This window comes from Vicia villosa, linkage group LG4 (assembly GCF_029867415.1).
Source record: "Vicia villosa cultivar HV-30 ecotype Madison, WI linkage group LG4, Vvil1.0, whole genome shotgun sequence".
NCBI classification, from domain to species: Eukaryota; Viridiplantae; Streptophyta; class Magnoliopsida; order Fabales; family Fabaceae; genus Vicia; species Vicia villosa.
The window spans coordinates 73,831,153-73,845,405 of record NC_081183.1 but is presented as its reverse complement, the minus strand read 5'-3'; the positions used below and the strand labels follow the sequence as shown (position 1 = coordinate 73,845,405).

At 39.7% G+C, this 14,253-nt stretch overlaps 1 protein-coding gene across 1 annotated transcript; it reads right to left on the bottom strand.

The window, feature by feature from the left end:
• Positions 1-12,106: 12,106 nt before the first annotated feature.
• Positions 12,107-13,857, bottom strand: LOC131597370 (uncharacterized). Its single transcript, XM_058870074.1, has 2 exons — positions 12,776-13,857; positions 12,107-12,689 (listed from the first exon to the last, which is right to left on the bottom strand). The coding sequence occupies exons 1-2, from the start codon at positions 13,855-13,857 to the stop codon at positions 12,107-12,109; spliced, it is 1,665 nt and encodes a 554-aa protein (XP_058726057.1).
• Between the last annotated feature and the right edge of the window lie 396 nt (positions 13,858-14,253).

Genomic DNA, 14,253 nt, shown 5'->3' with positions numbered 1-14,253 from the left:
TCAGTATTTGACAATTGACCCTGACTTTGACCCAAAAGTCAACATTTCCTGATTTTTCTAATTCCAAATGAATTTCTCGATTAATCTGTTTCCGATTCAACTCTCAATCAGTTTTCAACCAAAGAAGCTTCAATGAAAATTTATTCAAGGCAACCATATTTCGTACTCAAAATCACCTCTCGATTAAATGTTTGACCAAAAAGTCAACAGGATTGACTTTGGTCAAAACCTTACTTTGGAAGGCTTGATGAACTTGAAGATTGTATCTTTTAATCAAAGCTTTGACTTGGAGATGATGAAACCCTGATTTTAGGAGGATTTCAATGGGAATTATGCCATACAATCAGACTTCAAATCTTCCCTTATTTTTTATCAGGAATTTCTTCTACAGAAGCTCTTTTCTTATCAACTCTAGATAGTAACCATGATATGGATGAATGTAATGGATGAATGGCCTAGATGAGCTATGCACATGAATGTAATGTGAAGGCCAATTGGGGAATAAATAAGTGGGCAAATTTTGGGGTGCAACACTTATATTGGATTCCCTCCTTGGCTTGGTAGCCCCCAGAATAGGTTGTTTGAACCGAACTGGGTAAACAATTTTGTGTGTTCTTTATTGTTTTTATGCGTTTCTGTGTTAACATTTTATGTTGTGATTTCGTGGATGTCATAACAACCAATAATACATCCAGCGTGAGTTACTAGAATTTTCAATTGGCATCAGAGCATGCACCCTGCCTATTTACATCTGGGTGAGATCTAGGGACAACAAAATTCAGGTACTATGGAGAAGGAACTGTTAGTGTTTGGGAATAGACCACCCATCTTGGATGGCTCTAACTATGATTATTGGAAACCCAGTATGGTAGCAGTCATAAAGTCTATGGACAGCAAGGTCTGGAGAGCTGTGGAAAGCGGATGGAAACATCCCGAGAAGGTTATGGAAGATGGAACCATTGTTCTAATTCCTGAAGCACAATGGAACAAAACTGAATAAGAACTAGCTTTGGGCAATTCCAAGGCCCTAAGTTCCTTGTTCAATGGAATTGACAAGAATATATTCAAGCTTGTGCAACACTATGAACTAGCTAAAGAACCTTGGGATATTCTCAAAACAACACATGAAGGCACATCCAAGGTAAAGATGTCGAGACTTCAAATGTTTACCACTAAGTTTGAAAATCTCAAGATGAAAGAGGATGAAACTATTTATTAATTCTATATGAATGTCCTTGAGATTGCAAATAACTCAGGAGCCTTAGGAGAAAAAATGTCTGAAGAAAAATTGGTAAGAAAGATCCTCAGATCACTGCCTAAGCGATTTGATATGAAGGTGACGGCCATAGAGGAAGCCCAAGACATCAGCAACAAGAAGCTGGACGAACTCATTGGTTCTCTACAAACCTTTGAGTTAAGTATCTGTGAGTCTGTTGAAAAGAAAAACAAAAGCATAGCTTTTGTTTCGAACACAGAAGATAATTCAAGAGAAAGCAATGGTGGAAGTAATGAAAATTTATCAGAAGCCATAGCCATGCTTGGAAAACAATTCAACAAATTTATTAAAAGGGTTGACCAAAAGTCCAGATCCAATGTCAAGAACACTTCCAATGACATCAGCAAGACCTATGATCCTAGCATAAGATTCAAAGCTGAAGAGAAGTCAAATCAAGGGAAAGGGGTTCAGTATCATGGATGTGAAGGATATGGACACATTATAGTTGAATGTCCTACCTATCTCAAAGAGCAAAGAAAAGGTATATTTGTCACCCGATCTGATGGAGACTCAGATAGTGATGTTGAAGAGGAATGTGTTGCTCTAACAAGTGTGTGTACACTTGAATACAAATTCGGCAAAAAGGATCCTACCTTTGAAGAACTGGCTACCTCATACAATGATCTAAGAGTCAAGAGTATTGAATTGTGGAGATTAAGGGAGAAGCAAAAGAAAAGTATAGAAGAACTGGAAGTCGAGAAGAAAGAACTTCTAGAAACCATAACATATCTCAACGGTGAAGTCAGCACACTCAAATTCAAACTAGATCAGATGTCAAGATCAATCAGAATGCTGAACAATGGGACTGACTCCCTGGAAAAGATTCTTGAACTTGGACAGGAAGTATGGAATATGTCGGGTTTAGGATTTATGAAAAAAACTGAACCCAATCTAGGGTGGAAAAGGTCAGAATCTAAAGCTCACCATGTCAATCAAACGTTAGTATCGATGTCACGACATCATGAAATGAGAAACTGGAACCAAACAAAGAAGAAATTTCAGAAATGGAGATACCACTACTGTGGAAGGTTTGGCCACCTAAAACCGTTCTGCTACAAACTGTTTGTGTAACACCCCGTAGATTCTTATTTATCAATTTAATTAAGTTTTAAATTAAATTATTGGAGTTGAAATTTTATTGGAAATTATTTGGGAAATAATGAAATATTGGTTATTTGGCTTAGTGTAGTAGTTAGCAAAAGGGAGGTGTTAACTATGTAAGCCTATTAAGACATTTTCTATTTTTTTCATAAAAATAAGGGAAATTGGAAAGGGAGGAAGGGAGAAGCAAGAAAGCCAAAGTCTGAGGAACAGAAGAGATACGTGAAAAGAAGAGGAACCAAAGAGGAAGAGGACCTTCGAAAACTCGACTCTGAGGTAAGGGGGGATTCTTCAGGTTATTAATCCTTATGCAATTACGGGTAGTAGAATTGATTAGGATTGTTATTTAGTTCAATCGGATGTGTTGGGTTTTGGGGATTTTGTTAGGTTTTGATGAACCTTCATAGTTTTGTATGATTTTGATGATAACCATGATATATGTTGTTAATTGATGTTTAAAACTTGTTTGAGTTGTGTTATAATGTGCAATTTAGTGTTGTTTGTATGTGATATTTGTTTGGGGACGAATTGGTTGAATGGGGAAAAGTGTTTTGCTGTAAAAAACTATGAAATTGCTGTTGCAGGCACGTAGGAACCGGTTCCTGTGTGGGAGGAACCGGGTTCCCCTTATAAAAAGCAGAGGCGTTGGAATTCTGGGTGCTGGGAACCGGTTCCCAGCTAGAGACAACTCGGTTCCCCATAGTAAAAACCAGAGGCGAGTTTTGGGACGCAGCCAGGAACTGGGTTCCACATAGGGAGGAACCGGGTCCCACTGTGTGTTTTTGAAAAATTATTTTTATTTTAAAAACCCTTAACTTTTGATCCGAGTATCTGATTTATGTGGCATTTGGGGTGTTGTGAAGCTAATTAATAGCCCTATACGATGAATAGGTGAAATGGATGGGAATCCGAGTTTATATTTTGCTTAGATTATTTATTGGGTGATTTCTAATATGAATATGTGTGATATATATTTGAATGAGTGCTGAAACATGTGCATGCTTATTGGTGATGAATTGGTGATTGGTAACGAGACGATGTAATACATCGAATTGGTGATGTTGTAAGCATGTTATATGTTGCATTCATTCACATACATTTTGGTGATGGATCCCGGTGACGTTGTGAATCAAAATGGTGGGCATAATTCCCATTGTGAGGAATTTGTGCCGGTTGGACTGTATCTTGGTGATGAAAAGATCAGTTGGATGGGTTTAGCCCATCTATGGTACCACATGCATAGTGTCAGTCCATTCATGTGCATAATAGCATGATATAACTAAATGATTGTGTAATGTGATAGGTGATACGTGTGAATTGGTGCTTTCTTATTTATAGTAAAACTGAATACATGTATGGTTGGGTGAATGATAATTGCTATGATATTTTATTACTTATGACTGTATAATGCTTACTAATTTCGAATGAAACTCACCCTTACATGTTGACATTTTCAGATTAAGGAGTAGCGGCATCTTGATTGGGTGAGGATAGCTCGTAGGCTAGTCCGTAGTTCCTGACGAGTCATGCTCTGATTTGTAACACTGGGAACGATAGTCTTAGAGTTACTTGTGATACACTATTTTTCCGTTTTTGGATTATGTATCATTGATTTTGTTGGTGATGTTTCATAACACTGTAGGATGAGTTTCCGCTGTGCTGAATATGTGTTTTGATATTTGTGGATTATTCCTAATAAAGCATGACAAAAACTTGGAGTTTTCTTTATTTTATTAATTGTAACATCCTTGTTGTATGATTACTCTGATTTTTATTATATTTTCCGCGGGGGTTTAGAAGGGTGTTACAGTTTGGTTACCCCTGTCAATCAGACACGAATAATCTCAAGCAGCATAAACTTATCAAGAAACAACAATGGGTTTCCAAAGGTTCTACATTGATTTCTCACACCTCCTTGAGGATGTCAACCAAAGGAGACTGGTATTTTGATAGTGGATGTTCAAAACACATGACAGGAATGAAGAACTTGTTAGAAGAGGTCAAGCCGCATTCCTCTAGCTATGTGACCTTTGGTGATGGAGCCAGGGGAGATATTAATGGGTAGGAAAACTAGAACATTCAGGAGCCCCTCAACTAGACAGTGTTCTGTTGGTCAAAGGACTAGCTGCAAACTTGATCAACATTAGTCAACTGTGTGATCAAGGTCTAAGAGTCAGATTTACCAAAGATGAATGTGTGGTCACTAACGAAGAAAATGTAGAGGTCACAAAGGGAGTGAGATTCAAAGACAACTATTAATTATGGGAACCCAAAACAGCAAGTCATTCATCCATATGTTCCATGGAAAAAGAAGAAAAAGAGGTGATACTGTGGCATCAAAAACCGGGTCATCTACATGTGAGAGGAATGAAAAAGATCATAAGTAAGGAAGCTGTGAGAGGAATTCCAAAAATATAGATTGATGAAGTCAAAGTGTGTGGAGAATGTCAGGTTGGCAAGAAAACCATGACTCCTCAACCAAGGATAGCTTCTATTTGATGTATAGAAGCTATCTGAAGTGATAGTTTGGTTAGTTTGTGTATGGCTTGTGTTTTGGAAGGTTAAGGCTTCAAGTGTCTCTTTAAGGGAGGTTTGAAAGTGAATTTTTGCTAAGGGTGGTTTGGGAGATGGAGGAGATGATGGTAAGCTTCTAAATGATGATTAAAAGTTATTTGAAACCTTGGTTGACACCTAGAATTGATAGAACTCAAATCACTAAAGAAATGCAAAGATGGAAAAATGGAGAATTTTAAGTGAGGGGTAACTTGGAGAATTTTGGTGTGTTGAATCCCAAGAGCAATGCTCTCTATTTATAGGCATAAATTAGGGTTTATGGAGGGAAAAATCTCAGAAATTGGAGATAACATGTGAGAGTTGTGCCACATTGCTTATTCATGAAGTTATGTGAAAATTGTAGTTCCAAGAGCAAAGTACAAGCTTAAACATGCTTTCATGAATTTATTATTTGCATGGAGAGGTTGCTTATGATGAATGAAGTGATTTTGATGCATAAGAAAAAATGTATTGGCTCAAGGAGAGTGGACTTTGCATAAAGCTGTGCTTTTCTAAATTGGAAGTTGTGACTTTTGTACACAAATGACATGAAACTTGGTTAATGTTCAGAACACATGGATCATAGCTCAAAAGAGAGTGTAATCTTCTGAGTTTGGTGTCTTGAACAAGATTGAGGGCATGCACTTTGAAGATTCCTTCATATTTGAATCAAATTCAAACCTTGTTCTTCATGTTCATACTCCAATTTCAAGTGCCATAGAGCTCTCTTTGCAAAATCATATCTCATAGCTCAAGTAATAAAATTCCATGGTCATGGTATCTTTGGAAAGCCCTTTCTACATACTCCAATCCAAAAGTCAACATTTCCTGACTTTTCTGATTCTAGATGAATTTCTCGATTAATTCGTTTCTAATTCAACTCTCAATCAGTTTTCAACCAAAGAAGCTTCAATGAAAATTTCTTCAAGGCAACCATATTTCGTACTCAAAATCACCTCCTGATTAAATGTTTGACCAAAAAGTCAACAGGATTGACTTTGGTCAAAACCTTAATTTGGAAGGCCTGATGAACTTGAAGATTGTATCTTTTAATCAAAGCTTTGACTTGGAGATGATGAAACCCTGATTTTAGGAGGATTTCAATGGGAATTATGCCATACAATCAGACTTCAAATCTTCCCTTATTTTTTATCAGGAATTTCTTTTACAGAAGCCCTTTCCTTATCAACTCTAGATAGTAACCATGATATGGATGAATGTAATGGATGAATGGCCTAGATGAGGTATGCACATGAATGTAATGTGAAGGCCAATTGGGGAATAAATAAGTGGGCAAATTTTGGGGTGCAACAGCTGCCCCTATTCAATCTTCTTGTACCGGAATGTACGAACGACACAAGTTCGAGATATTTGAGGTGTAAGTGGATTGAATACCCCGAAAGTACCATCAAAATTTGCATTCTATGGTACAACAAAGAATATTGAGTATTATCAAAGGATACCAGCCGAAGGTGGACCTTAACCAGATTGCTAACCTCAGTTAAACTTGAACAAAGAAGAAACCAGCCGAAGGGGAATCTTAACCAAATTTCTAACCTCAGTTAGACTTCAAAAAGAGACACAGCCGAAGGGTGACTCGATAAAGGATGAAACCAGCCGAAGGGGAATCCGATCCTAATTTTCTAACCTCAGTTAGACTTAAACAAAGAGACGTAGCCGAAGGACGACTCCAAAAGGAAGAAACTAGCCGAAGGGGAATCTTAACCAAAATGTTAACCTCAGTTAGACTTCAAAAAGAGACACAGCCGAAGGGTGACTCAATAAAGGATGAAACCAGCCGAAGGGGAATCCGATCCTAATTTGCTAACCTCAGTTAGACTTCAAAAAAGAGACACAGCCGAAGGGTGACTCTAAAAGGAAGAAACCAGCCGAAGGGGAATCTTACCTAATTTTCTAACCTCAGTTAGACTTCAAAAGGAGACACAGCCGAAGGGTGACTCTAGATCTGAAAAGGTATGCCAATAATCATTGGACTTGACTGAAGAAGACTAGTAACGACTAGACTCTAATTGGGGATGTTGACGAACACTGAATCTGAAGATGATGCCAATAATCATTGGACTTGACATAAAACAGAGACTAGTAATGACTAGATTCACGCAAAGCATGGGTTATCCAAATTGTTGAACTCAGCATACGGGGAAATGACCAATGAAACAGTGATTTTGATGAAGAAAGACTTTGTATCCAATCCACACTAGGGGAGGGAAAGTGAGACTTCTTCTGGGGATGTATATCAATTTGTCTGTGTAACATATGTGAACTTGGCTTATGCATTGATGCATGTTTGAATTTTCCATGGCGTAATGTTCCATATTTATGGAAATGCTACACGCTTTTATAGATGCAATGATTTATATATGCAAGAGAGGATGGATGAACATCGGAGAGAGCCTTCTGTCTGAAGGACTCTGTGGGGATTCCTCTTGATTGTCTTAACTTTGTAAGGCCACACCAGATGGTTTTTGGATTATCCTCAGTATGCAACTTCTGCAGGGGGATGACTCGCACCAGAAGACTTGTGAGAAAGGAGGCGTGATGGCATTTTTGAGAGACATTACCGTCATCATATTTGGAAACTTGAAGATTGCACCTCCCCCTTTGAACTCCCACATCTTTGTTGAAGGATAAGGGAATCTAATCAGCACTGCGTAGAACTTGGGCCACGGATGAGAGATCCAAAGAGAAATAAACTCTAGTATTCGGAGGAAAAGAAATCTTGGGATTCCATATCGAGTGAGATGCCTGGTTGACACTCTTTGAAGCGTAGGTACTGGCATCTGACTGTGCTGAATGATCGGAGATTCCTGCAAAACAAATCAAACAAATATGCCCCAGGTATGATGGCTCGACCTCGTCCACCATCCCAAGTACTCAAAGTCTTAAGCAATTCTATCTGTTTTAGATCATGTTCCTTTTGTAGGACCTCAATGTTAGAAATGCAATGCTTACCAAAATAACAGGACGTTTTTGTAAACAAAACAGTAAAAGATAAAATGAGGTAGGAATTTTTTTTTTTAGTGAAATATTTTTCATTAATGAAAATTTGCCCAACATAGGTGAGTACATCAGGAAGTATCCCCTTAAAGAGGTGGTTACCAAAAAAGAAAATAAATAGCATTTACAAACATGGCAACGTAAGAAAAAGATTTTCTTGGGTTCCAATCTTGCTATGCCTTGTAGACCCTCGACGTTCCTTCTAATTTGCTTTCTGAAATGGATGAATGGATTGATCTTTACCCTTCTGAGTCCTCTAGTTTTGGTGACTAACTGTACTCAAAGATCTAATGTGCGACGCAGTCATTCGCTTTTTGTCCCCCTTTTGCCTGGACTGCCCTTTCGGGTTTTCAATCCACCAGGACCCCTTTTTTGCCAAAGTCTCCCTTTCGGGTTTTCAACTTAGCGGGTGTACTTTATATATTTTTCATTCTTTTTCCTGATCTTTTCCTTTTCTTTTATTTTATTTTGATCAGGTTTATGCGAAGTATTTTTTAACTGCGTCGGCATTCATGGGAAGTGGGAAGTCTTTGCCATCCATAGTTGAGAGGATCATGGCGCCACCCGATAAGACTTTCTTTACGACATAAGGCCCTTCGTAATTCGGAGTCCACTTGCCCCTAGGATCATTGTGAATAGGCAGGATCTTCTTGAGCACAAGGTCACCAACCTGAAAGTGTCGAGGACGAATCTTCTTGTCGAAGGCTTTCTTCATCTTCTTTTGATAGGCTTGCCCATGGCATATGGCCGCTAATCTCTTTTCGTCGATGAGGTTCAATTGATCAAATATGGTCTGAACCCAATCAGCTTCACTGAGCTTCACATTTGTCAATACCCTTAATGAAGGAATCTCGACCTCAACCGGAAGGATTGCTTCCATGCCATATTCCAATGAGAAAGGAGTTGCCCCTGTGGAGGTGCGCACCGAGGTACGATAACCCTGTAAAGCAAAAGGTAACATCTCATGCCAATCTTTATAGGTGACCACCATATTTTCCACAATCTTCTTGATATTCTTATTGGCCGCTTCAACTGCGCCATTCATCTCACATAACTCCTTCATCATCTTGTTATTGAGGTTGGATCCATTATCAGTGATAATTTTCTCAGGAACCCCATAACGACAGATTATATTGTGCTTAATGAAGCGAGTCACTACTTGCTTGGAGACATTTGCATAAGAAGCAGCTTCAACCCACTTGGTGAAGTAATCAATGGCAACGAGAATGAAACGATGTCCATTAGAGGCGGTGGGCTTAATTTCTCCAATCATATCGATGCCCCACGTAGCAAACGACCAAGGAGATGTCAACACATTCAGAGGAACCAGAGGTACATGAACCCTATCTGCATACACTTAACATTTGTAACATACCACCACATGACTAAAACAATCATGCTCCATGGTCGACCAATAATAACCTGCTCTCAATATTTTTCTAGCCATGGTGTGTCCACTCGCATGTGTACCAAAGGATCCCTCATGCACCTCTTGTATAATCTTTGTTGCTTCGTGTCTATCCACGCATTTGAGCAACACAGAATCAAAATTCCTCTTGTACAACACACCTCCAGCAAAGAAGAACTTGGAAGATAATCTCTTCAGAGTTTTCCTATCCGTAAGGGAAGCACCCTCAGGATACTCTTGGGTCTCTAGAAATTTCTTAATGTCATAAAACCATGGTTTCTCATCAGGCACGTTATCAATAACGCCACAGAATGCGGGCTCATCCAACCTTTTGATCACAATTGAAGGCGCTTCATTGTCCCATTTAACTTTGAACATGGATGCTAAAGTGGCAAAAGCATCAGCCAAATGATTTTCCTCTCGAGGGATGTGATCAAAAGTGATCTCATCGAAATATTGAGCCAATTTCACAACATGTTCTCTATAAGGAATCAAGTTGGGGTGGTGTGTTTCCCAATCTCCGTTGATCTGACTAATCACCAAAGCAAAATCTCCAAAAACTGCGAGATTTTTAATCCTCAAATCAATGGCAGCCTCAATACCATATATGCAAGCCTCGTATTCATCAACATTATTAGTACAATAAAAAAAATCCTGGCCGTGAATTGAATATGAAAACCTGTCGGAGAAGTAAGGACAGCCCCAATACCATTGCCCAATGCATTAGAAGCACCATCGAACACAAGCGTCCATCGTGACCCTGGTTCTGGTCCTTCCTCTTGATCTTGACTATTAGAAGTCTGTGCCACACACATTATATCCTCATCAGGAAACTCAAAGTGCATAGACTGGTAATCGTCCACAGGTTGATGCGCAAGATAATCAGTAATCACACTACTTTTAATGGCCTTCTGAGTAGTGTATTGTATGTCGTATTCTGTCAAGATCATTTGCAAACGGGCAATCCTTCCTGTCAATGTTGGTTTCTCAAATATATATTTGATCGGATCCATCTTTGAAATCAACAAAGTGGTGTGAGTCAACATATACTGTCTTAGTCGGCGAGCAGCCCATGCCAAAGCACAACAAGTTTTCTCGAGTAGTGAGTATCTTGATTCACAATTGGTAAACTTTTTGCTAAGGTAATAAATTGCATGCTCTTTTCGACCAGACTCGTTATGCTGCCCCAGCACACACCCCATTGAATTCTCGAGGACTGTCAAGTACATGATCAACGGTCTACCTTCCACTGGAGGCATAAGGATTGGAGGTTCCTGTAAATACTCCTTAACTTTATTGAATGCCCTTTGACAATTGTCATCCCACTTTATTGCCTGATTCTTCCTCAATAGCTTGAAGATAGGTTCACATGTGGCGGTAAGGTGTGAGATGAATCTCGCAATGTAATTCAACCTTCCCAGGAACCCACGAACCTGTTTCTCTGTCCTCGGCTCAGGCATCTCTTGTATGGCTTTTACCTTTGTAGGATCGACCTCAATACCCTTTTCACTTACGATGAAACCAAGCAACTTTCCTGATCTCACTCCGAAGGTACATTTATTGGGATTCAACCTTAACCTGAACTTTCTTAACCTTTCAAACAATTTTTTCAGGTGGACAAGGTGCTCCTCCTCAGTATGGGACTTTGCAATCATGTCGTCCACATAGACCTCGATCTCCTTATGAATCATGTCGTGAAACAACGTCACCATAGCTCTTTGATAGGTTGCCCCAGCATTCTTCAACCTAAACGGCATGACCTTGTAACAAAAAGTGCCCCAAGGTGTAATGAATGTTGTCTTTTCCATGTCCTCAGGTGCCATCTTTATTTGATTGTAACCAGAAAAACCGTCCATGAAGGAGAAAACCGAGAATTGAGCAGTATTATCTACCAACACATAAATGTGAGGGAGCGGGAAATCATCCTTCGGGCTCGCTCTATTCATATCTCTATAGTCGACACACATTCGTACCTTCCCATCTTTCTTAGGTACAGGTACAATATTAGCGACCCATGGTGGGTAAACTGTTACAGCGAGAAAACCTGCATCAAACTGCTTCTGAACCTCTTCCTGGATTTTTTTGGACATGTCAAGACGTGTTCTTCTGAGTTTCTGTTTGACAGGCGGAGAATCTTCTTTAAGAGGTAACCTGTGCACAACAATATCAGTATCTAATCCAGGCATATCTTCGTAAGACCAAGCGAAGATATCAGAATACTCCTTCAACATTCCAATCAACTTTTCTTTTACATCCTCATTCAAAGAAGCCCCTATTTTAACCTCCCTCCTCATCTCTTCGGTGCCAAGATTCACCGTTTCAATAGGTTCTTGATGTGGCTCGATCACTTTCTCTTCTTGTTTCAACAAGCTGGCCAACTCATCAGGGAGTTCACAATCTTCTTCATCCCCTTCTTCAGCGATGTAGATAGGATTGTTGAAGTCATAACGAGGCATAGCAAAATCGTTATCAACAGAATCTGGAGGAGAAGTGGATCTGCATGAATTATGATTTATGCTTTATTTTAGAATGGAGGGATGATGATGAATAAGAAACGTTGCCATCTTTTATTTATTTATAACAAATGTAAAATTAAAAAAGAAAGACAGGGAACAAGAATGTTTGAATTCAAAAACGTCCTTTTATTAATGATTTTAACATTGAAAAACAACAAATGATGCCCTACATGTGTTCACTGTGTCTTGGGCAGAACACAGGAATTATTGCATGATAAACAAAAACAAACAGTATTACTCTTGATCAAAAGCAATTGAGATGATGTCCTCAGATGACCAGTTGAGAAGCTTCTGTCCTGGGACACATGGCTTGATCCATCCCTCGATATCATAATCGCTATCCATATCGTCATCAGCAGCACAAATATGATCCTTGACAATGCCAGCACTAGAGAACTTGATCGGAATGAAAGTTCCGGGCTTCTTAGGGGCCTCATTAGACGAACTCTGACCCACTTGATAACCAATCCCACATTTATCCTGCTTGATCGGTAAATCCAAGACTCGGCCCCATCCTTCAGGATGACCAGACTCAACCACAGCTCTGGCTTCCTTTAGTGAAGACATGGGGGCCTCCAATTTGTTATTTTCAACATAAGGGATCTTGATAGTCTGGACAGCCTCAAAAGCTTGGCATGGTGTCTCGTGGACCTCTCCTTCCACCTCGATATACCTGAAAGACACGAGATGACTTACTACGTGTTCTTCTTCCCCACATATGGTGACTATCTTTCCTTGAGTTGCGAACTTGAGTTTTTGATGCAATGTGGAAGTCACGGCCCCAGCAGCATGGATCCATGGACGTCCCAGGAGACAACTGTAAGCGGGTGGATGTCCATCACAAAGAAATTAATGGTGAAGAGCTGGGGACCTATCATTATTGGCAAGTCAACTTCCCCAAACACTGATCTCTTTGAGCCATCAAAAGCTCTCACCGTCAGTTCACTCGGCCTTATCTCAACACCAGAATAATCTAGCCTCACCAAAGACGACTTCGGTAATACATTCAAAGAAGATCCAGTATCCACGAGAACACGTGATAACATAGTCCCTTTACACTCCACTGATATATGCAAAGCTCTATTGTGGTTTCTGCCTTCGGAAGGCAAGTCTGCATCAGTGAATCCCAACCCATTGCCAGCGTTGATGTTTGACACCACTCCTTCAAGTTGATTCACTAAGATCTCCGGAGGGACAAAGGCAGTACTTAGAAGTCTCAACAACGCGTTTTGATGTGTCTCCGAACACAAGAGCAACTGCAAAATCGAAATCTTTGATTGAGTTTGACTCAGTTGGTCAACCACTTTATACTCACTTTTCTTGATGATCTTTAGGAACTCTTCCATCTCTTTGGCCACAGTATCTTCAGAATTGGAGCTTTGCCCCTGATCCACTGTATCTTCTACCACTCTTTTCCCTTTAGCTTGAGCTAGAGCCTCTTCATTATCATCGCGAGCATTCTGGGTAGGATTGAAAACACGACCACTCCTTGTCATTCTTCCAATGCCAACAACATTATCCACATCCTCTTTCTCAACCGGAGACTTGATCTCATACTTGGCCCCTTGGTAGAAAACTTCTGCCCCATAATTCCATGGGATTGCTCTTTCACTAGTATACGGGACGGGACCAAGCAATGTAATAACCAAAGGAGGTGCTCGGGCAGGAATTGGAATCTTGGCAGGAGTATACAGAATGGATGCCACATTAACTTCGTTTTCAACCATTTCAGGACGACGCACACGCTCAAACTGTAGATACCCACTATCTATTAGCTGTTGAACCCCACTTTTCACCTTATCACAAACTGAGGAAATGGCCATGCAATCAACACAAAATTCTCCACAACCAGAGTATAGATCCATCCTCAATAATTCCGTCTTCAATAATGGCAATAGAGAGCCCAATTCGATCACATCTTTGACCAAGCGAGCATCTTCAACAACCTCAATGGCATTTGCCGCATGAGCTCCATGGGGAGGCATAGGATTCTGAACAACATTAGGTCCTTGAGTAGGAGTAAACTCGATGGCTTTATAGTCGAGAAGATCCTGGACTTTATGCTTTAATGCTTTACAATTTTCAATATTATGTCTAGGTGAGCCAGAGTGGAACTCACATCTTGCATTGGCATCCCAACTAGCAGGCAACTTAGCAGAAGTGGCCAGAGTCCTCAATTGGACCAACTTCAAATCGAGGAGATATGGCAATTGTTATACCCCAAAATTTGCCCGCATCTTTTTTCAAGAAAACTCCAATCTGAAAATTAAGAGTCTCATATAATCATGGATTTTTATTTCAACAAATATCCTGACATATGAAATACTTAGTTTTTAGAATTTTTCTTATACAGTAATTTGGCTTGCAGTTGAATTTATTCT